This window comes from Gallus gallus, chromosome 34, assembly GCF_016699485.2.
Source record: "Gallus gallus isolate bGalGal1 chromosome 34, bGalGal1.mat.broiler.GRCg7b, whole genome shotgun sequence".
Lineage (NCBI taxonomy): Eukaryota > Metazoa > Chordata > Aves > Galliformes > Phasianidae > Gallus > Gallus gallus.
This window is the reverse complement of record NC_052565.1, coordinates 82906-104016: the sequence shown is the minus strand read 5'-3', so window position 1 is coordinate 104016 and position 21111 is coordinate 82906. Positions and strand designations below refer to the sequence as shown.

Sequence of the window (21111 nt, the reverse complement as noted above, 5' to 3'; positions counted from 1 at the left end):
CGGGAAGGGAGGAGGGGATGGAGGTCTCCGCCAATCGGCGCCCGGGGTGGGTGGAGGGGATCGCGCTCTCTGCCAATCGGTGCCTCGGAGGGGCGGGGAGTGCTGAGCGTTCCGCCAATGATCGCACGGGAGAGGATGGAGGGGGCTGTGCTGCCCGCCAATCAGCTCCTGGGAGGGGGCGGAGCGTTTTGAGCTCTCCGCCAATCAGCGCGCGCGTGGGGGGGAGGGGGGACGGCACAAACCCGGCCGCAATTTGCGTTTTTTTGTCCCAAATCCGCGATTTCTGCCGTTTCCGGGGCGCCCGACCCCCCCCCACCGACGGAGGGCCCCACCTCCCCCACCCCCCCCCGATAGGGCCCCCCCACTCCCACCCAGGGGCTCTGCGCCCCACGCTGCCCCCCCCCACGTGCCCCCACTTTCCACCTCCCCCCCTCTGTGCCCCCCCATATGCCCCCCCCATCTCCCATCCTACCTCCCCCCCCATTTCCCCCCCATATCCCCCCCCCTTCCCATGTCCACCCCCTCTATCTGCCCCCCCATATCTCCCACCCCCCCATCTCCCCCTTCCCCATCCCCCCCCATGTACCCCCCCTATGTCCCCCCCCTTCCTTTGTCCCCCCCCTTCCCATGTCCCCCTTTGTATCTGCACCCCCCCCCCATCAGCACAGTGATGCAGGGATCCCATCCAATGTCTTTATTGGGGGGGGGGATAGGAGTGGCACCCCCTCCCACACCAACAACACCGCATGGGACAGCGCCACCCCCCCCATCCCCGGTGCTGGGGGTCACCGCTGGGGGGGTCACCCCAACCCCCCCCTCCCCCACTCACCCGGGGGGGGGCTGTGGGTTCAGCTGACAGCCGAGGGCTGCAGGGTCCCATTGGGGGGGTCCTCGGGGCGCGGGGCGCTCTGTGGGGACAGAGAAGGTGATGTGGGGTGAGGGGGGGTCTCATTGGGGGGGGGGGGGGGGGGGGGCGTTCGGCCCCGTGTTGCTCCCGCACGAATCGGTCGCCCCACGTGGGGGGGGGCACCGACAGACCGCGAGCGGCTCTCTGGGCTCCTGCTTGAAGCCAACGGCTATGGGAGAACCGACGGCCTTCATCCAGGGCCGGGGGGGGGGGGCACACGGCCCCATAAGGGACAGGGCTGCGGGGATGGGGGGGTCGCCTGATGCTGTCAGAATACATGGGGGCACCCATTGACCCAAAGGGTATGGGATCACCCATTGCCCCCCAGGATATGGGGTCACCCACTGCCCCCAGAATATATGGTATGGGGTCTCCCACTGTCCCCAGGGATATGGGGTCACCCACTGCCCCCCAGGACATGGGATATGGGGTCACCCACAGCCCCAGTAATATGGTATGGGGTCACCCATTGCCCCTGGGATATAGGGTCACCCACTGCTCCAGGGATATGGAATAAAGGGTCACCTACTGCCTCCTAGGATATGGGATACGGGGTCACCCACTGCCCCCAGGATATGAGATATGGGGTCACCCACTGCCCCCCAGGATATGGGGTATGGGGTCACCCACTGCTCCAGGGATATGGGATATGGAGTGACCTACTGCCTCCTAGGATATGAGGTATGGGGTCACCCCTTGCCCCAAGGAGTATGGGGTCACCCACAGCCCCTGGGATATGGGGTATGGGGTCACCCACAGCTGGATGCCACCAGCACTGCTCCATCCCATACCTGTGCAGGTGACACCGCAGCCGTGGCGAAGCTGTGGGTCCCCCTGTCTGTGGGTGCCACGTGTGGGGGGGGGACGGCGGCGTGAGGGGGGTCCTCCAGGGCCAAAATGTCAATGGGGGCTTCAGCCACATCCCGGATGGACGGAGCGAGGGCGGCGGACGGATCGAAGAGCAGCGGGGATGGGGGGCACTGCATGCCATCACCCACCACGTCCAGGTCCTATGGGGCATCAGGAGGGGCATGAGGAGGGGTCCCGGAGCCCCCAGACCCAACGCAGAGCTGCTCTGTGCTGTCTGTGGGGCAGGGGATGCTGAGCGGGTGGGATTAAGAGCTGCGTGGGGGCGTCGGGGGATTAAAATCCCCGTGTGTTCCCGCTGGGATAGGAGGGGTGGGAAGGAATCTGTCCTTGAAGGAATAAAAAGGGTTGGAGTGAAAGAGGGGTCACAGACAGCACCCAAAGCCCTCCCAAAGGGGCATCTGCCCCACACGTGGAGCGCTGCTGCTCAGCTTTGGGGGCTGATCCTCCCCACGTGAGCAGGAACACAACTGGATGGAAGATGATGGAATCCTGGGATGGGCTGGGTTGGAAGGGGCCTTAAAGGTGATGGAACCACGGGGTGGGTTGGGTTGGAGAACTATGGGATGGTTGGGCTGGAAGGGTCCTTAATGACCACATAATTATGGGATGGTTGGGTTGGAAAGGTCCTCCAAGGTGATGGAACCTTGGGATGGGTTGGGCTGGAAGGGACCTTAACAACCATGGAGGCATGGAATGGGTTGGAGAACCATGGGATGGTTGGGTTGGAAGGGACCTTAATGATCACATAATTATGGGACGGTTGGGTTGGAAAGGGCCTTCAAGATGACAGAACCATGGGGGGGGTTGGGTTGGAGAACTATGGGATGGTTGGGTTGGAAGGGACCTTAATGATCACATAACCATGGGACGGTTGGGTTGGAAAGGTCCTCCAAGGTGATGGAACCATAGGGTTGGTTGGGTTGAAGGGACCTTAATCACGGAGCCATGGAATGGGTTGGGTTGGAGAGGTCCTTCAAGGTGACGGAACCTTGGGATGGGTTGGAGAACCACGGGATGGCCGGCGTGGGATGGGATGGCCAAGTTCGGTGTATGAGCACACGTGGCTCCAGCAGCACTCCTCCCAGCGCCCCATCCACGCTCACTTGTGAAAAGGAGGAGCTCCGGGACGCCCCCCCGCCAGCAGCACGCCCAACTTACATCGCTGAACTCCAGGGGCAAACTCTCGGTGGGCTGCAGCTCTGCAGCACTCAGGTACAGGTCGGTGGGGGCCGCCTCCAGCTCCTCGGGCACAGCCAGCACCTGCTCGGGGACGTACATCTGCGGGGGCAGGCGGAGGTGCAGCGGGCAGCAGGGCTCCTCTGAGAGGCTGATGGGAACGGGTTTGTTGCAGGGCACCTCCTCGGAGCCCTGGCACGGTTTGAACAGCGTCTGGTTGGTGTCCTGGCAGATGTCTGAGATGGGGGTCAAGGGGAAAGTGCAGTATGGCCACAGCGTGACTGCGTGCAGAGAGTCACAGAGCGGTTGGGTTGGAAGGGACATTAAAATCGTGGAACCCTGGGATGGGTTGGAAGGGAATCAAAGATCATGGAACCACGGGATGGGTTGGAGAACCATGGGTGGGTGGGTGGGTTGGAAGGGATCTCCAATATCATGGAACCGTGGGATGGTTGGGTTGGAAGGGACCTTCGAGACGATGGAGTCTTAGGATGGTTTGGGTTGGAAGGGATCTCAAAGATCATGGAGCCATGGGATGGGTCGGGATAGAAGGGACCTCAAACATCACGGAACCATGGGATGGTTGGGTTGGAGAACCACGGGATGGTTGGGTTGGAAGGGATCTCAAAGATCATGGAGCCATGGGGGGGGTTGGGCCAGAAGGGACCTCCAGGATCAGACAACCATAGAATGGTTGCGTTGGAGGCGACATTACAGACTGCAGAACCATGGAGTGGTTGGGTTGGAAGAAACCCTACAGATCATCCAACCGCAGAACGGTTGAGTGGGAAGGGACCCCCAGAGCCCCCCCAGCCCCACCCCCATCAGCCCCCCACGGCAGTGGGCACCTCCAGGGATGGGGCACCCACGCTTCCCTGGGCAGCAGGTTGGTAAAATCCCTTTCAGAGCACCGCCGGTGCAGCAGAGGCGGCTGCAGTGCCCCCCCAGAGCCAGGGCTGCGGTTCCGCTGCTTCCCACCCTCCTTTTTCCTCCCCAGGGAAAAACCCATTCCTGTCTGAGGTGTCAATGGGATTTCCTGCCTTTCATCACCACCGCTGCAGCTGCGCAGAGCAGTGGGAGAGCGAAGCCCATCTTTGGGCAGAACACCAACGTGTCCCCACATCCACCCCACCCGCCCACACCCACCGGTGCTGAGCACGGAGCACCTCTTTGGGGTGGGACCCCGGGATCCCAGCCCCGAGCACCCAGCCGGGCCGCTGCAACCTGAGGTGCTCCCTTTGCAGCCTCCCCTTCGTGGGACAGGAAAAGCAAAGCTCAGCCCCACGGACGTTGGCAGAAAGCGCCGGCTTTGACCCCCCTTCCCAACTGACCGCAGCTCTGTGCTCGGAGGGGCCAACAGCACGGGCTGCCAGGAGGGTGAACTGCACGGCTGATGGCTCGGATGCATGGAAACGCAGCCCTTTTCCACTCCCCCTCCCTGCTCGGATGGAGCCAGCTGCAGCACGCCTTGCTCAGAGCATGGGGGGGGGCCGCATCCGGCCCTCCTTCCCACCCCCACAGCCAGAGGAGAGGAACACCGGCAGCTTCCAGCTCCCAGCACACTGCTGCAGCAACGAACCCCGGAGCTCAGCCCTCCCACTGCTGCCCCACAGCTCAGCGCCCCCCAGCCCCGCTCTGCACGCACCCACCCTGAGCTCACCCCTTGGGGTGGGGGTCCCACAACCACTGCTGTGACGCAGAGCAGCTCCTGAGCTGCAGCAGCTGAGGGGACACAGCAGCGTGCAGGACCCGCTCCATCCTCCAGCCCCAATCCATGCTCTGCAAAGCCCAGCGTGGGATCCGCAGTGCGGGACCTGCAGTGGGTGGGCTGGGGGGTCCCCGTGTCCGTCCCCGGTGCCCAGCCGTGCCCTGGGGGTGTCCGAGCTCAGCTGGCATCCTGCAGGAAGGCATTGCTTTGGGCTCCTGTTTGAAACCAACGGCTACAGCAAACCGTCGGCCTTGATTGAGGGCCAGAGGGGGGGGGGGGGGGGGGGGGGACAGAAAGGAGGGGTCCCACCATGGGCAGGGGGTCCCAGTGCACAGCAGGATGGAAGGATACGAGTAAGGCAGTGCCGGGCCATGGGCAGCGAGGGGTTGGAGCAGCGCACGTCGTCCACGAAGGCCAAACACCTCTGGCTGGAGCGCGTGGTGTGAGCCTGGGGGGGCAGGGGCAGCTCAGAGCACTGCCTGCTTTCAGAGGACCCCCCCCAGAGCAAACCCGGATCCGAATGGAGTGCTGGGTGTGATTGGGGGGGCTGCATCGGGGGACTCTGAGCTTCAGCACTGTGCTAAGGAGTGCTTCCCACTCGTTGTTCAGGGAGGAGTGCACACTGCCAGGCCATGGAATGGGCAGGGCCCTACATGGGGGGATGCACTGGAGGGGATATGGGGCTGACCTGCTGGAAAGGAGCTCTGCAGAGAAGGACATGGGTGACCAATGGGTGACCAATGGGTGACCAATGGGTGACCAACGGGTGACCGTGAGCCAGCAGTGTGCCCTGGTAGCCATGAAGGCCAATGGTGTCCCAGCTGACCAATGGTTGACCAATGGCTGACCAATAAGTGGGTGACCATGAGCCAACCGTACGCCCTGGTGGCCACGAAGGCCAATGGTGTCCTGGTTGACCAACAGTTGACCAATGGTAGACCAATGGCTGACCAATAAGTGGGTGACCATGAGCCAATTGTGTTCCCTGGTGGCTGTGAAGGCCAACGGTGCCTTGGTTGGCCAATGGCCATAATGGGTGGCCATAAGCCATCCTCACGCCCCGGTGGCCAAGAAGGCCAACATCTCCCTGGGGGGGCACCACGTAGAGCACAGCCAGCACGGCAGGGAGGTGCTCCCAACCTTTTGCTCTGCACCGGGCAGACTGGGAACAGCTGGGAGAGCCCCACGGGGGGTAGGGGGGGGTGCAGAGCAGTGGGGACGGGCCGAGAGCCCCATGGCACAGCCCCACATACCTGCTGGGCCGCGCCGTCGGTCGCCATCACCCTGCGCTCCTTCAGCTGCCGGTGCAGCAGAGCCTCCACGCCGTAGCGCTGCCGGTAGCGCCGCAGGCATTTGAGGCGCTTCAGGTTGTCCCTTTCCTTGGCCGTGAGCCCTTCAGGCCCCGTCAGGAGGCTGCTGCCTGGGGGAGGGGGGAGACAGGGAGGGGGGGTCAGCGCCGGCACCCACCCACCGCGCTCCTCCCGTTCCATTCGAAAGGCTTTTGGGGGTATCCAGAGCCAAAAATGGGGTGTCGGGGCTCCCATGTGCAGCTGAGGTCAGAGCTGGGCCAACAGGAGTGGGGCCGTGGAGGGGGACATCGAAGCAGAGCCCACCCCCACACTTTTATCCCCGCTGAGCCCCACGGAGCTGTTCTGAACCCCGTCCTGCAGTCACACAGCCGGAGCTCAGAGCCATCCCTGCGCATGGAAGAGGAGTGCACCACATCCCAGTCTGCTCCTGCACCCACTTGGGAAGCTTCCATCAGCGCCCCCGCTGTAATTGCAGGGCAGCTCCGCTCCTCCGCCGTCGCTCTGCTAAAATGAGCTCAACCAAATTGCTACGGACCCAAATTCCAGCTATTTTTGCCCAGGCTCAGCAGCACGGTGCCATTTTGCAGCAGTTATTATAAGGCTACAACAGGGCGAGCTCTCTGCGCCCTGCAAACGGTGACCAAAGCGGGCAGCAAAGCCACATCCGTGCCACGAAGCACCGCACCGACACAGCACAGCTACCCCCAGGCAGCCCCGTGATGCAGGCAGGGCCCCGAGGATGAATTCATTTTTCATTTCCAAGACCAAAAACAGGAAATCCTATCCCAAAGAAATAAAAACACGCAACTGTTGGCTCGGAATGAGCTTCAGCAGCCTCATTTCCTGCACGCTTTGCAGAGCTCAGAGCTCCGGCGACCTCCCCAACCCCACGGCCAGCGCCCTGCAGGCACGGAGCCAACCCCAAACACCTCCCCCTGCCCTCCGCCCATCGCAGCCCGCTCCTCTGGAGGGCATTTCAGCTCTGGGCCGGGCGCTACGGGGCAGCTCTGCGTGCTGAGCCCTACGTGCCTACAGCGTCGTGCTCTGCCTTGCGGCTGTGCAGGAAGCGCCGCTTCTTCTCCTTCAGGAGGTGCTGCAGCCTCTTGAACTGATCGATGTACAGCGACTGCAGGCGGATCAGCTTCTCCCTCATGATCAGGGCCACCTCCTCAGCCGTGTACACGCCGGCGTGCCTGCGGGACGCACACAGCTGAGGGCCAGAAGGGACGGCGGTGCAAAGGCTCCGTGCCAGGAGCCCCCAGCAGCTCGGAGCCCCGCAGCCCCCCGAGGCACAGAGCGCGATGGCAGCGCTGTCAGTAACATCGCCCCCAAACTCACTTCAAGGGATCCTCCTGGTCGCTATCGATGCTGTCAGCCTCGCTGTCCGGGTCCCCCCTCCACGTCTGATCCACTGTGATAGGGTCCTGCTCGCCATCACTCCAGCTGTCCTCATCTGGAACGACGGGTGGCAGCAGGAGATAAGAGAGGAGATGGCGCGATGCCCGCAGCGGGGGCTCACCATCCCCACAGCTGTGCACGAAGCGTGGGGCTGGGGCACTTTGGGACAGGGTTACGGGGCGGGAGGGACATGGTGGTTGTGGGGCAGGGGGTTTGCCTTAGAGGGTTTGCCTTGGAGGGTGTCTGCCACCCCAGTGGCTCTGTGTCCCTATGGCACAGCCCTCCCGCTGTGTGATGCAGCCCTGCCTCCCTCTGCAGAGCGCTGTGAGCAAAAGCCTCCCAGCAGGAAACCCACCGTGGCCAAAAGACACCGCTGATGTGAGACAACAGCCCTGCGTGGCCAGCAGCCACGGCACAGCCCCACCACGGGGTGCCACGCAGCCAGCAGGAGCTGAGCAGAAACAGAGCCACGGACCTCAAAGGGCACCGCGCCCCACTGCCCTGCAGCACGCAGGGACAACCACGGACCCCCTGAGCACGTCTGTCTGCAGGGATGGGGGTCCACCACCCCTCTGGGCAGCGCCTCGGTGCCCTTATTGCAACCAACCTTCCTTACCTGCAGCCTGAATCCCCCCCTCTATGTGAAACCACCTCCCCTCGTCCTGCCTCAGCAGACCCCGCCACAGTCCATCCCCTCCTGTCCCTCAGCCCCCGGGGGTACACAGAGGCTGCTCCCAGCTGAGCATCTCTGCCCTGCAGCTGCGAGCAAAGGGAACCTGCACGGCTTTGGCCTGATGGTCACCTCCCACCTGTGGGGTCCGACCCACAGAGCCCTCTCCATCACCGGATCACACCCCCAGCAGCTCCACAGAGACAGGAGCAGCCCTCGGCGCTCACCCAGGATGCGGCTGGCCTCGCTGCGGCCGCTGTCGGTGCTGTGGGAGCCCAGCTCTGTCCTGGCGTAGGAGCTGAGCTGGCACAGCAGTGTCTCACTCACGGGTCCAGGGTTGGATTTCTTCAGCTGAGCCTGGAGCGCCAACGCGTTCCTGCGGGCGTGCTCAGCGCAGAAGGACACTCTGCGGGGACACAGAAGGCGGTGAGCACCCAAAGGCAGCAAAAGGAAGAGGGAGACGGTGGGAAAGGCTGCTTGGAGCAGTGCTGGAGCAGAGCCCCCGGCAAAGGGGAGGGAGGAACGGCTGCTTACAGCCACTGAGCTCAAAGCTCTTCTCCCTCCAAACGCTCACGCGGAGCTTTTCGCATCGGCCCCTTTTCAGGGCAGGGGGGCAGAATGAAACCTCACTGCTCACATCTCAGCCACGGCTGAGCAGCCCAACCCCACCAGCAGCACCCACAGCCGTGAGCAGAGCCGGGGATGGGGCACCCACAGCCCTCCATGCAGCAGCAGCCCCTCCCTGCCCTCCGCTCCCCTCCAATCACCCCATAATCCCTACGGTAGAAGCGCTCTGAGCATCCCCTGTGCTCAGCAACAGCTCCAATGACGGCACAGCAGCCCCACGCTGCACTGCAAACCCTTCCCCTGCTGATGAGACAGCAGAGCACAGCGAACCAGGGGCACTCATAGGGTCCTAGAACCGCCTGGGCTGCAAAGGACCACAGTGCTCATCCAGTTCCAACCCCCTGCTCTGTGCAGGGTCGCCAACCAGCAGCCCAGGCTGCCCAGAGCCACATCCAGCCTGGCCTGGAATGCCTGCAGGGATGGGGCATCCACACCTCCTTGGGCAACCTGTTCAGTGCGTCACCACCCTCTGGGGGAAAAACCTCCTCCTAACATCCAACCCAAACCTCCCCTGTCTCAGCTTAAAACCACTCCCCCCCATCCCATCACCATCCACCCTCACAAACAGCCGTTCCCCTCCTGTTTCTACGCTCCCTTCCATTACTGGGAGGCCACCATGAGGTCTCCCCGTGGCCTTCTCTTCTCCAAGCTGAACAATCCCAGCTGCCTCAGCCTTATCCTCATAGGAGAGGTGCTGCAGCCCTCTGAGCTGAGTCTTTAGTGGCCCTCCTCTGGATCCATTAAGAGCTCCTCGTCCTTCCTGCGCTGGGCCCCCAGGCCTGGCTGCAGTGCTGCACGTGGGGGCTCACAAGAGCTGAGCAGAGGGCACCATCCCCTCCCTATCCCTGCCCCCCCCCCGTTTCTCACCCAGCAGGACCCCCAGGTCCTCCCCCAGTCTGTATCAATAGCTGGCCCTGCCCCCACCCAACGCAGCACCCCACCCTTGGCCTTATTGAACCTCATTGGGTCTTCATGGGGTCACTCCTCCAGCCTGCCCAGATCCCTTTGGATGGCTTCTAATATACTGACTGCACTGCTCAGCTCGATGTCACTGATCCCACTGATGCCACTGATCCCACTGATACTATTGATGTCAATGATCCCATTGATGTCATTGATCCCACTGATGCCACTGATGTCACTGATGCCATTGATGCTATTGATGCCACTGATGTCACTGATCCCATTGATCCCACTGATGCCACTGAGGGAGCTGCAGAACAGCACCAGACCCGAGACGTGGGGGTCACCCCCACGCAGACCCACAGACCGCCACCCTACGGCTGCACCCAACCAACCGCTCCGTCCCCCCCTCCTTCCCTCACCCGTCCTTCTTCTCCGGTTTGGGGGCAGCGTTGGGGCAGCGTTTGCCATTCTTGGCTGAGATGTAACTGCACTGCTTGAAGGGCGCGCTGCGGTCCTCGAGGATGTGTTTGATGCAGAAGTCGTGGCCCTCCAGGCGGGGTTGGGAGCACTGCCGTTGGCTGAAGGCGCAGCACTGCGGCTCCTGAGGCCGCGGGATGGGGGTGAGGCGGCCGCGGTTGGACGGCAGAACGTGGATCCGGATCCTGTTCATAGCCTATAGGGGCTGCGGGGAGGGTTAGGGGGGGGGGGGGTCAGAATGAAGCGTAGGAGGAGCTGCTGCTGATGGGTGATCGAAGTCCTGGGCTGGGGGGGAGAGGAGCAGATCCTACAGGGAGTGCTTGTGGTGCCTGAGGGAAGGATGGGGGCACTGCGGGGAGGAGGGGAACTATGGGGAGGATGGGGGCCCTATGGGGGGCAATGGGGGCCCTATGGGGGACGATGGGGAGGATGGGGGCCCTATGGGGGACGATGGAAGCCCTATAGGGGACGATGGGGGCCCTGTGGGGGACGATGGGGAGGATGGGGGCCCTATGGGGGGCAATGGGGGCCCTGTGAGGAGGATGGGGAACTACAGGGAGGATGGGAAACTATGGGGGAGGATGGGGGCCCTGTGGGGGAGGATGGGGGCCCTGTGGGGGCTCTGTGGGGAGGATGGGGGTCCTATGGGGGATGATAGGGGCCCTGTGGGGGACGATGGGGAACTACGGGGAGGATGGGGGCCCTGTGGGGGAGGATGGGGGCTCTGTGGGCCCTATAGGGACCCCATACCCTCCTGCTCTGCCCACAACCCCCAGCCCTGCACCCCCCACAGCTCCGCCTCCCCACCCCATAACGCACAGCTCAAAACCCACCCCGCGGTGCTCAGCCCAACAACCCACCCCCCCCCGGCACCCAACACCCCCACAGCTGCCAGACCCCATACATACCCCATAGACACTCCATACACCCCACATACAGCCCATACACCCCATACATACCCCATAGACACTCCATACACCCCACATACAGCCCATACACCCCATACATACCCCATAGACAATTCATACACCCCACGTACACCCCATATAACCCCCCATACACCCCATATATACCCTACCCTAACCCCATGCACCCCATACACCCCCTACTCCCACTGCCGGTCCCCCCCCGCTCCCCGCCCCCCATCCTCCCTCCATTCCCGTTCCTTACAGCCGCCGCTCCCCACTCCCTGCCCTCCCCCCCCCCCCCGTTCTGTCGGTGCCCCCCAACACGCGCCGCTCCCAACTCACCCTCCCCCCCCACGTGCTCCCCCACCGCCCCGCGCCGGAGCCCCCCCCCGCGCATGCGCACTGCCGCCACCCGCCCGCGCCGGCGCCGCCATTTTGTCCGCGGGCGGCGGGAGAGAGGAGGGCTCCCCGGGGGGGATCGCGGCGGCACCGGCGGAGCGGAATGCCGGAGGTGAGCGGCCCCGCGGGCGGAGGAGGGCGGGGGGTGCGCGGGGGGAGCGCGGGGAAGGGCGGCACGGCCGCGCAAGGGAGGGCAGCGCCGCCGCCATCTTACCTCGGCGCTGCTTCGGCCGCGATGAAGCGGCCCGCCTCCCGATTGGCCCGCCCCGCCACCAATCGGCGGGGAGGAGAGGGGCGGTGCTTCGCGCGGTTGGCTCGGCGTGCTGTCACTTTGCGAGGGGCAGGCCACGCCCCTCGGAGTCACATGAGGTGGAGCGCGGGTTGGCGACACGTGGGCGCCGACACGTGGGCGGCGGAGCGGTCGCTGCTATGGGCGGCGCATCGCCCCCCACCCACCGCCCCCCAAAGCAGAGCCCCAACCGCGGAGCTCAACGTCAACCAGCGGGAAAAAGCGGAGCCCTGAGAACCCTCTGCGGACTCTTTGCTCACGCAGGAGAGATTTTCATCCCTCCCCCCCCCACCCCCAAAAATAAAACCATTTGGAGGCAGCGCGTTTATTGAAGCTTGGAACAGAATCAGTTGGCTTTTCCAACGTGGACTGAGGGCGCTGCGGGGCTCCCATTGAAGGGAGCCGTGGGCTGAGCACAGAGTGCGGCCCCAAACCACCCCCGGCCCCACTCACGGCTCCTCAGCGCCAACCCCACAGCGCTCCACACACACCGGGATGGACACGAGGGCGGTGATGGGGGCACAAACCCCACCCGGTTCCCACCAAGCCGTGACTCTGCAGCCAGCATCACTGCACGGCCCTCATCCATCCGCTGCCCTACAGCGAGAGCCTCCACCCCACACCCCATCCACCCCACACATCCTCTGCTCCGACCCCAAAAGCTCTGCCCCCCCCCCCCCCAGCGTCACGCCATTACAAAGGAACCAAACGCTACAATATAAGTTACTGCTTAAATTATTTGTAAAACGTCGTAGATTTTTCTGTGACACGTCTTAAATACCCCCCCCTCGGACCCCCCCGACCCCCACAAGTACGTGGTCCCCCCCATGTGGGGGCTTCAGCTGCAGTGGGGACGGAGCCCACTGTGAACGGGGAGGCGGGCAGGGAGGGGGGCGAGGAGGAGGAAGGGATTCATCCTTTCACAGCTTCGCCGTCCCCGCGCTCTGAATACCCAATAATAAAAGTTATAATAATAAAATAAGTTCTTTGTGAGGCAGTGGAGAACAAAACAGCCCTTCCTCCCACCCCCTGCCCCCCCCACCCCACCCCACCCCCTCCAACCCCCACCCCCAATCACCTCAGGGTTGGGGCTGTAGGAACTCAGTAGTAAAAAGGGCCCTATTTCGGGAGGGGGGGCAGAGGGGGGGGAGGTTCTGAGGGCAGAGGGGGGGGTCGGGGTCTGTCCGTGTTGGCCGCTCGGGCGCTTTGCCTGGGGTTCAAAAGCTCTCCGTACGCATGGAACTCAAAGGGGGGGGCCTGGCTGGGCTGCATGCCCTGCGCGCTCAGCAGCGAGTGCAGCATATTGACCGTATCCTGGTAGTCACTGGGCTGCGTGGCGTTGTGGCCGTTGGCCCCCGCGGGTCCTTTGTCCGATTTGCCGTGGCCGCCCCCCCGAGCTTTACTGGGAGCCGAGGGCAACGTGGGGAGGGAGGCGATGGCATCCGAGCTGTGCCCCCCCCCCGGGAGGTGCGGGTACGGGAAGGGCGGCGCGGGGCCTTTGGGGCCTTTGCTGACTTTGGGTTGATGCTCGTGGGCCGAACCCTCCTCCGGCGGCGGCCGCTTCCGGGAAGAGCCAAAGAGGCCGCAGCTCTTATGGGGCACAGCGCCGGGCTGCCCCGCGTGCTTTGAGTCTCCCGGGCGTTTGCTGAGGGCAGCGCTGGGGCCGGCGCCGAGCTGAGGGTGCAAATGTTTGTGAGAGTGGTGGTTGTGGTGGTGGTGGTTGGAGGAGTGGCCTTTGTGCTTCTCTTTGTGCTCGCGGCTCTTGGCGGCAATGCTGGCGGTGGCGCCGCCGTCGTCCGGCCGCTCGCTGGGCACTTTGATGCGCATTTTGATCTCCTCCTGCTTGGAGGGCAGAGGCCTCTCCCCGCCTCCGCCCCCCATCGGGATCCTCAGCTTCAGCGCTGAGCTTTTGTCGCCCTTCTCAGGGCCCGGAGGGCGCTCGGGGTTCTCGGCGATGGGGATTTTCAGGATGATGGGGGAAGGGTTGCCGTCCTGCTGGACCTCCCTCTCCCTCTGCTGCTGCACCAGGAGGTTTTTGGCCGCGTAGGCGTACTGGGAGCGCACGTTGGCCTCCATGTTCTCCAACTGCCTCTTCTGCGCTGCCAACTCCTCGGCGTGCTTCGCACGGTACTCCTTCAGGGACACTTTGGCCGACGGCGCGTTCTTAACGCCCTGCTTGGGGTACCCGGCGCCATCCTGCTGCTGCTGCTGCTGCTGGGCGGGATGCTCGGCCCCCGACGTGCCCTCGGCAGTCCTGTGGCTCTGCGTGGCATCCAGCTTGGACGGAGGGTGTTGGGACAGCCAACGCTCCGCCGGCGCCGCATCCGCCGCGCTCTGATTGCCGGGCGAGTCGGCGGCCGTCGGCACGGAGGGCCCAGCGGCGGCCGTGGAGGACGTGGACATGCTCATCAGGCCTGCGATGTTCATATCCGAGCTGTTGTTCCTGGAGATCATGTTGAGGATGGTCTGCTCCGAAAGGCCCTCGTCTTCGCCGTGCTCGTCGGCTTTGGATTTCCTGGCTGCCTGCGAGGCCTGCGAGGGAAGCACAGCGCAGCCGTTTCATTGGGGCTCTCGGGGCGGAGGGCTGACACCACTTTTCTCCTCCCAGCTGCTGAGGAATCCCTTTGCACCCCGCAGTGCCCTCAGCTGCCCCGATGCGCGCCCTCCGGGCTCTGCCCCACACACAGATCCACACCCGGAGGAGCAGCGCACACACACACGGGCCCTCCCAAGCAGAACCCCCCCCACACCAACGTCAGAGCCCCCTTCAGAGCCTCACCCTCCAGTTCCGGATGCGCTTCAGCCTGTTGGGGGTTTTCTCGAGGATCTGCAGGAATTCATGGGTCAGTTCTGCAGAGGAGACACAAAGGGGGGAAGGGGGCGGTCAGAGGGACGAGCGGAGCGGCCCGGGTCCGTCGGGACAACCCCCTGCTCACTGATGGATGGAGCTACTGATGGGATGGAGCCACTCCAGGAGGGGCAGTGCTGACAGCCGGCACCACTGACCGCGTTTAAACTCATCTCTCCGTGCCTTTTGCCATCTCTGTTGTACCATAGCAGCTGCTGCACTGGAAACCATGGCAAAAGCAGAAGGCCTTCAGCCCATGAAGCGGCCGTGTCTGAATGGCAGGAACAGAGATGCCAAGAAAAAAAAAATACAAGAGCCTGTTGGGGGGAACCTCGCTCCAAAACTTACCATCTAAGAGCTCCAGAGTTACAGTGCCATCAACGTATTCCCACCAGTGCTTCCCGTCCGTGGAGACTGGGATCTCCCAGTTGGACCATTTACAAGCCAGGTGGATACAGACGCAGGCCACAACGGGAGGGGTGTACTGCAGGCTGAAGGTGGTCAGGTGCAGGCTGACGTCACCAGCAGGGAGAGAGAAACAAAAAGCCATCAACTCCCAAGGCTGAAGCTCAGCGCACGCAATCGCCCACTGGAGAGACGCTGCGGAAGAGGCGGACGTGGCGGGGGGGTTCCCTGCTGCTCCTCCCCCAGCACAACCCTGCTGTGACAGCCGGCTCCATCCCACGGCCCGGCGGCTCCTTCCTTCCCCCTGGAGCTGCACGCAGCTCTGCTCTGGGCTCCTCCGTTCGCCTCCAGGCACGGCCCGCAGGGAAGGCTGCACTGCAGCGCCGCGCGTCGGCTGAACCTCGCAGCCAAGCGTGGAGCCCGTGGGGTCTGCGCTCATCCCCTCTGCTCTCCCCCATGGGCGCCGAGGGCAGCTCAGCGGTGGGGAGCTCGGTGCTTAAGGCCCGTGCTTCTGCAGCTCTCGGCTGGCTCTGCACAGATCTGCACCGACCACAACCTGACGCGGAGCCACGGTGACCCTACAGAGCGGCTGCAGGACGGACCCATTCCGGGTGACCGTCACAGCACCCCCCCCAAAGCTGCACCTCTGAGCCCTCCGTCAGCACACGGCTCGGAGGGCAGCACCCCCAGCCCCGCAGGGAGGCTCCGTTCCTTCTCAGCGTTATCATTAGGAGCACGGATGCTGACACAGCCACGGGTCCACGGAGCTCCAACCTGGCCCTGCTCCCCCTGCAGAGCCACTGGAGGGACTCGGGAGAGTGTGCAGGGCGGCCTGGCCACGCATCAGGCACACTCATCTGGCAATCAGTTAGGAAACCCCTGTGCCACGTAACACACATGAACATGGGAAGGGAGGTCCAGGCAGCACCGAAGGGCTCAGAAACCATCACAAGGAGCCGAGAGCCGACATTAATTCAGAGCTGGGATGCATCCGCCCCATCAACTCCGCTCCTCACCTGCAGGAGCTGCACTGAGCCTTCAGAACAGTGAGAGCAAACAGTACAGCGCTCCCCACTGCCGCCACCGCCGCAGCACTGCAGGGCGGCGCTGCCCGCACTCCTCTGACTGACAGCGTCAGCACAGCGTGGGGGCACTGCAGGCAGCCCCAACGCCTCGAGTGGTCGATTTCATGGGCATTGTAGGATCCGTACACCACAAAGTCAAAGCCAGGAAGCTGAGAGCGAGAGGAAAGCCCTCGTGCAACGTGCCAGGGCAGTGCAGGAGCACACACAGCCTCAGCTCTGCCCCACGGCCGTGCCAGGAGAGGTGAGCACGCCTGCTGCTCCAGCACACACAGGGCTGGCTGCCCACACCTCCTTCAAGCATCGCCTCCATTCCTGCTTTCCTGCTTTTGCAATTCCTGCTGAGGGGGTAACACCGTCTCGGGGTTGCACCTACCCACGTGTTACCAACAGCTCCTCCACGCTAAGCCCGGGGAGGAAACCCGGAGAGCACAGCTTGCACAACGCAGCCCCGGAGCAGAGGGAGCACCGCCACCTCCCTGCGCCCGCAACACAACGCAAACCCGCGTGATTTAAGGCTGCCCCACACTCATCCTGCCGGCAGCCTTTCTTCCCTAAGCACAGCAGTGGGGCAGAGGGAGGCAGAGCCCAGCACAGCGCTGCTAGCACCTCACAGGGAGCTCCACGCCTTACCTGACGCTACCCGAGGCCGAAGGACCCACGGACTGGTTTCATTCCCCAAATCCATCTCTGGATGCTGACAGCACTGCTGGAGCGCTCATCCAGACCACCATTCCCTCCCCAGACCCTTCGTGCCCCCGTCCAGCTCCCGTGCTCTGCACCCTTCGCACCCCACACCAGCCTCCTGTGGGGCACGGATGCGCTCGCAACCCACGCAGCGCCCAGCCCAGTGAGAACACACTGCCACCTAACATCCAAGCCAGCAAAACCACGGCAGATTGGCTTCAGAACTATCCCAGGCCTATTATTTCTCCTTGGATCTTCCTCCAGCTGTCTAACTTACCATCAAAAGCAAGCAGTGAGGCTCCAGAGCAGCCCACCCACCCGCTCCCGTGCCCCCACTGTGCTCCTGCTTTGGTTCTATGCCAGCAGGAGGAAGGGCACTGAACCGAGCAGCCCAGGGGTCACCACCAGAGGGGCACTCCTCCACATCAGACCCTCTGTCAGATATGAATCAATTGTAAAATAATAACCTGTTGGTAGCCATGAAATAGGACGTCTGCGCCAAGTCCTTGCTGGCTGCAAGAGAGAAGGGAAAAGCTGGGTGTTAATCCAGGCTTCTGCCAAACACATCTTAATTCAGGAGTGACAGTTTTCTTGCCCCGCGCATGAAATAAGACAGCGGGCACGGCCCAGCTCGCTCCCTCCATGCTGCACCTCGAGAAAGCCTTTAAAAGCTGCTGCATAAAGAGAGTCGTGTGGCTCAGCAGCCGCCTCTGCTCTGAGGCTGCTTATGGTTACTGACATCTATGGGACCTGGGCACGGGAACGGGGCGTCCCGGTGGCCAGCAGTGTGCCCTGCTGGCCAAGAGGGCCAACGGTTGCCTGGGGGCATTGCGGCCAGCAGGGCAGGGAGGTGCGCCCCGCTCTGCTCCATCCGCAGCACTGCGCAGACTGGGAAGTGCTGGGAGAGCCCCACGGGGGGTGCAGAGCTGTGGGGGGCTGAGAGCCCCGGGGGGAGGGAAGGGGAGAGGGGGTGTGAGCAGCGCTGGTTGGTATCTGAAGGGGAGATGGGGCAGCGCTGTGTTCGGTGCCGCCCAGCGCCGGCACAGGGGTGGTGGGACCCTCATCTGTGGGGCTCGGGGCACTCTGAGCCCCCCCCGAGAAAGCCCTGCAGCACTGACCACGCGCAGCCGATGGCTCTCACCTCTCACGAGCTGAGTGCACTTCACCACGTGGGTGTGGGGGTGGTCGATGGTGATCTCAAAGCCTGGAAGAAGACAGAGATACGGCTGTCAGACAGCGGGCAGAGACCCCCTCTGACCTACGAACCCCGTGTTTCCCGCTCCTGGGGGACGAGGCCTCCTCCCCTTCCCTCCTACAGCCCCCACACTCTGCTCGGAGCAGGCAGGAGCAGAGCAGCCCGAAGGTCACTGCTGCCGTGGGGCCACCGAGCAGCTCAACGCCTTCAGCACTTGAAAGACCTCGCTGGAAACAAAACAGCTATTAAGTATTTTAAAAATAGCAGGACAAAGCCTCTTACAGCAGCTGGGAGGAAGGAGAAGACAATGGCATCTGCTCAGAGGAATTTCTGACACCCAAAAAGCTAAAGGGAAGCAGACGTTTTCCCTTTGAAGCAGCCTGCGGGGCTAACGTCAACCCGACTCCATCCTCCCTTTGGTTTCCTATTCGCTTTGTGCGTTATGGTTTAAAGAACAAAAAACACCCCCCAAAAAAAACCTCGTTGGTCCATGTGTGCAACAGACCCAGTCCTTTCCATGCAGAATGTTCCAGAAGGTTCTGGATGTGCCACGAGGTTAAGGAAGGAGACTGCAGAACAGAGCAGAGCTCAGACTGGGGCTCCGTGGGTGACCCAACGCACAGCAGTGGGGGATTATGGCACCGTTTAAACCAAGTCAGAAATAAGGAAGGCTGCACAGCCCCCATTCACGGCTGCAGCTTCACTGAGCTCAATGACAGTGTGTGAGCACCTCCACCCCTCTGAGCAGTGAATCTGAGCCTGGTTACGCCGGAGAGCACCGAGGCGAATGGGAAAGCAGGAGGAGCGAGGCTGAAAACAGAGCTGGGCTGCTGCCCTCCTGCTGTGCATCCGCCCTCCAGCTGTGGGGTTGGGGCTCTGCGGGGCACTCCTGGGTCTGGGATTCGTGTGGCAGCCGTTTGAAGAACTTACCCAGGGTCTGCAGTATTATGCTCTCTAGAATGACCAGGTCCTGGGCTTGCTGCAGGTAAGCCTGGGGTTGAGAGGACAGGCGAGTTACTCCCAGTGAGGCACTCTGCATAAAGCCTGCACGTTTCTAACAGCCCTTCCTCGGGGAGGCAAAAAGAGCAAAGGGGAATCTCTGCGGGGCTCTGCAATGGGGGAGCCGGCACAGAATCTCCGCCAGCAGAGAGAAAGCAGAGCTGCCAGCCCTCCTCCCTCACAGCACACACGAGAGGAGCAAGATTTGTCCTCCAGTTTTGTTGGCCGAGGGTTCCCCTTCCCCACAGGGTTGGCTGCTCGCTTCCAGGTCAGCCGGGCTGTTTTGAGAGGAAGGGAACAAGCAGTGCTTCGAACCATTAAGCACGTGGGGACAGAGCAGCCCCAAACTGCACCAATGCTCTGCCACACGTCCCGGCAGTGTGGGGTGGGGTAAAGAAAGCACCCAGCTTTTAACACGCTGTCGTGGAGAGCACCTGAGCCACGCTGGCACAGCAGAGGAGAACAGAAGAGCTTATGCCACAAATCAGGGACGAAACGCCTTCTGCTGCACGGAAACCCCAAAAGCTCTCTGTAGCGTAAGGGGGGGGGGTGAACTGGGAGCTGTCTGACCATCCCAGCACACAGAGCAGCGCTCCGAGGAGCCCAATGGCACCGTGGCTGTGATTCAGGACCCGGCCCACCCCGCTCACCTCACTCCTGGTGTCGGGGGGGGGCTCCTGGGGGTGCAGGCAGGCGTGTGCTACCTTGATCACATAGTCCAGCTTCCTGGGCTGCTCCTCCACTTTGGCTGCCAGGAACAGCGCTGCCGGAGCCACCGACTTCACAGCACGAAACAAAGAGAAAAGCAATTCATGAGGCGATAGAAGGGGAGGGATTGGAAAGGACCCCAAACCCCCCCCCCATCCCCGGGCTGCTCCCATCAGCATCGCGGAACCCCACATCTGTGCCCACCTGCAGGGATGGGCGCTCACACTTCTGCAGGCAGCAGCACCGGGGCCTCAGTGCCCCCCGAGTGAATGATTTCCTCCTCACACCTCACCCCCATCCCCCCACCCCATTTCACTTTAAAACCATTCCCCCCCCATCCCACCCCTACATATAAAAACTGACCGAATAAATTGGGCCATTTTTCACAGCTTTAAGACAAACATTTGTTTGCTAAACAAAGCCTAAACCCCACCAGGAGGGGAAAGGGTGCCTGAACACAGACACAGAGACCCCGCCCTCCCCACCCCCAAACCCCCCCATGTCACTGCACGCCCCCCCCCCCCCCACTCACATTGCGGTGGAACTGAGTGAAGGACTGCACCATGTAGAAGCGATGCATGTACACGATGGCGGTGTTGATGGTGAGCTGGGAGCTGATGGGGGGGCTAAGGAAACACGCGGCCCCTCCGAGCCCCGGGCGGCGCCGGCACCCCTCCTCCCACCGCACCGCGCCGCGCCGCGCCGCGCCCTCGCAGCTCTCCCGGTTCCCTCCGCGCCCTCCCGGCCGCGGATCCCCGCACCACAGCCGCCTCCCCGCGGCCCGGCCCGCCTCTCCAGGCCCGGCTCCCAAACCCCGCTCCCAAACCCCTCCGCAACGATCCCGGATCCCCGCGGGGCGCCCCGCTCCCCTCGCACCCGACCCCCGACCCCCACCTCAGCCTCTCCCCCCGCGGCCCAACCCCATTTCCCCCCGCCCGGCCCTCCCTCTCTCCGGCGGAGGCCCCACTCGAGCTCAGGCCTCGCGGCCTAGCGCGGCCGGATACACGTTGAGGCGCTGCCCCATGTCCTGCAGCAGGTTGGCGGCCTGCTGCCGGTACGAGAGCTCCTTGTCGGGATCCAGGCCGGCTCGCCGCGAGGGGCTGCGGTCCAACTGCTCGCGGGTGAAATACCACCGCCGCGCCGCCCCGCCGCCCGCCGAGGCCTCCATGGCGATCCGCGCCCGCGCGCGCACGCACGCACGAGCGTAACGTACGCGCTGACGTCACAACGCAGGGCGGTGTGCGCGCGCACGGCGGGTGGCGACGAGGCGGGGCGGCGGCGCGCATGCGCGAGGGGCGGGGCGAGAGCGTCGCGGCGCAGGAAGTGAGGGGCGCGGCAGAGGAAGTGAGGGCTGCCGTCAGCGGAAGTGGGCGGGGCGAAAAGCGGAAGCGTGTGGGGGAGTTTAAAGCCGCACCGGAAGTGAGTGGAACGCTGCTGTGAGGGGTGATGAGGGACCCCCACCCCGCGCCCTCTGACCCCTCCGACCTCTGACCCCCCCGTGCCCTTCGACCTCCCGACCTTTGACCCGAAAGCCACAGCACC

General features: G+C 63.4%; 2 protein-coding genes across 8 annotated transcripts; both read right to left on the bottom strand.

Moving 5' to 3' along the window:
• Positions 1-39: 39 nt before the first annotated feature.
• On the bottom strand, positions 40-11610 carry KANSL2 (KAT8 regulatory NSL complex subunit 2). Of its 4 annotated transcripts, XM_040654807.2 has the most exons (12): positions 11571-11610; positions 9992-10254; positions 8267-8445; positions 7310-7424; positions 7001-7164; positions 5915-6081; positions 4971-5109; positions 4614-4850; positions 2936-3234; positions 1699-1917; positions 830-908; positions 40-168 (listed from the first exon to the last, which is right to left on the bottom strand). In XM_040654807.2, the coding sequence occupies exons 2-11, from the start codon at positions 10240-10242 to the stop codon at positions 849-851; spliced, it is 1830 nt and encodes a 609-aa protein (XP_040510741.1). In that variant the 5' UTR covers positions 10243-10254; positions 11571-11610; the 3' UTR covers positions 40-168; positions 830-848. The 4 variants fall into 4 exon arrangements, with proteins under 4 accessions (XP_040510741.1, XP_040510740.1, XP_025001446.2 ...); XM_040654806.2 differs by lacking the exon at positions 40-168 and having other exon boundaries at positions 680-908; XM_025145678.3 differs by lacking the exons at positions 40-168; positions 4614-4850 and having other exon boundaries at positions 680-908; positions 2936-3189; positions 5013-5109.
• Positions 11611-11954: 344 nt separating this feature from the next.
• CCNT1 (cyclin T1) lies at positions 11955-20767 on the bottom strand. Of its 4 annotated transcripts, XM_025145675.3 has the most exons (10): positions 20574-20767; positions 20102-20183; positions 19512-19640; positions 18793-18853; positions 17809-17871; positions 17135-17180; positions 14842-15005; positions 14582-14764; positions 14425-14495; positions 11955-14177 (listed from the first exon to the last, which is right to left on the bottom strand). In XM_025145675.3, the coding sequence occupies exons 1-10, from the start codon at positions 20735-20737 to the stop codon at positions 12765-12767; spliced, it is 2376 nt and encodes a 791-aa protein (XP_025001443.1). In that variant the 5' UTR covers positions 20738-20767; the 3' UTR covers positions 11955-12764. The 4 variants fall into 4 exon arrangements, 3 of the variants coding, with proteins under 3 accessions (XP_025001443.1, XP_015129158.1, XP_025001444.1); XM_015273672.3 differs by lacking the exon at positions 14582-14764; XR_001462219.4 differs by lacking the exons at positions 14582-14764; positions 14842-15005 and having other exon boundaries at positions 14099-14177.
• Between the last annotated feature and the right edge of the window lie 344 nt (positions 20768-21111).

What these genes read in the sequence shown, in the direction of transcription:
- KANSL2 (XM_040654807.2), bottom strand. Translation starts at nt 10,242, where the DNA reads ATGAACAGGATCCGGATCCACGTTCTGCCGTCCAACCGCGGCCGCCTC. An exon ending in ACTGGGACCCCCTGCCCATG is followed by an intron (nt 4,851 to 4,970) that starts GTGGGACCCCTC and finishes GCCTTCCTGCAG; the next exon opens with GATGCCAGCTGAGCTCGGAC. An exon ending in TGGGACCCCCACCCCAAGGG is followed by an intron (nt 3,235 to 4,613) that starts GTGAGCTCAGGG and finishes CTCTGCACGCAG; the next exon opens with TCACGCTGTGGCCATACTGC.
- CCNT1 (XM_025145675.3), bottom strand. Translation starts at nt 20,737, where the DNA reads ATGGAGGCCTCGGCGGGCGGCGGGGCGGCGCGGCGGTGGTATTTCACC. An exon ending in CCCCCGACACCAGGAGTGAG is followed by an intron (nt 18,854 to 19,511) that starts GTGAGCGGGGTG and finishes TCTCAACCCCAG; the next exon opens with GCTTACCTGCAGCAAGCCCA. An exon ending in ATCAGTAGCTCCATCCATCA is followed by an intron (nt 14,496 to 14,581) that starts GTGAGCAGGGGG and finishes TCTCCTCTGCAG; the next exon opens with AACTGACCCATGAATTCCTG.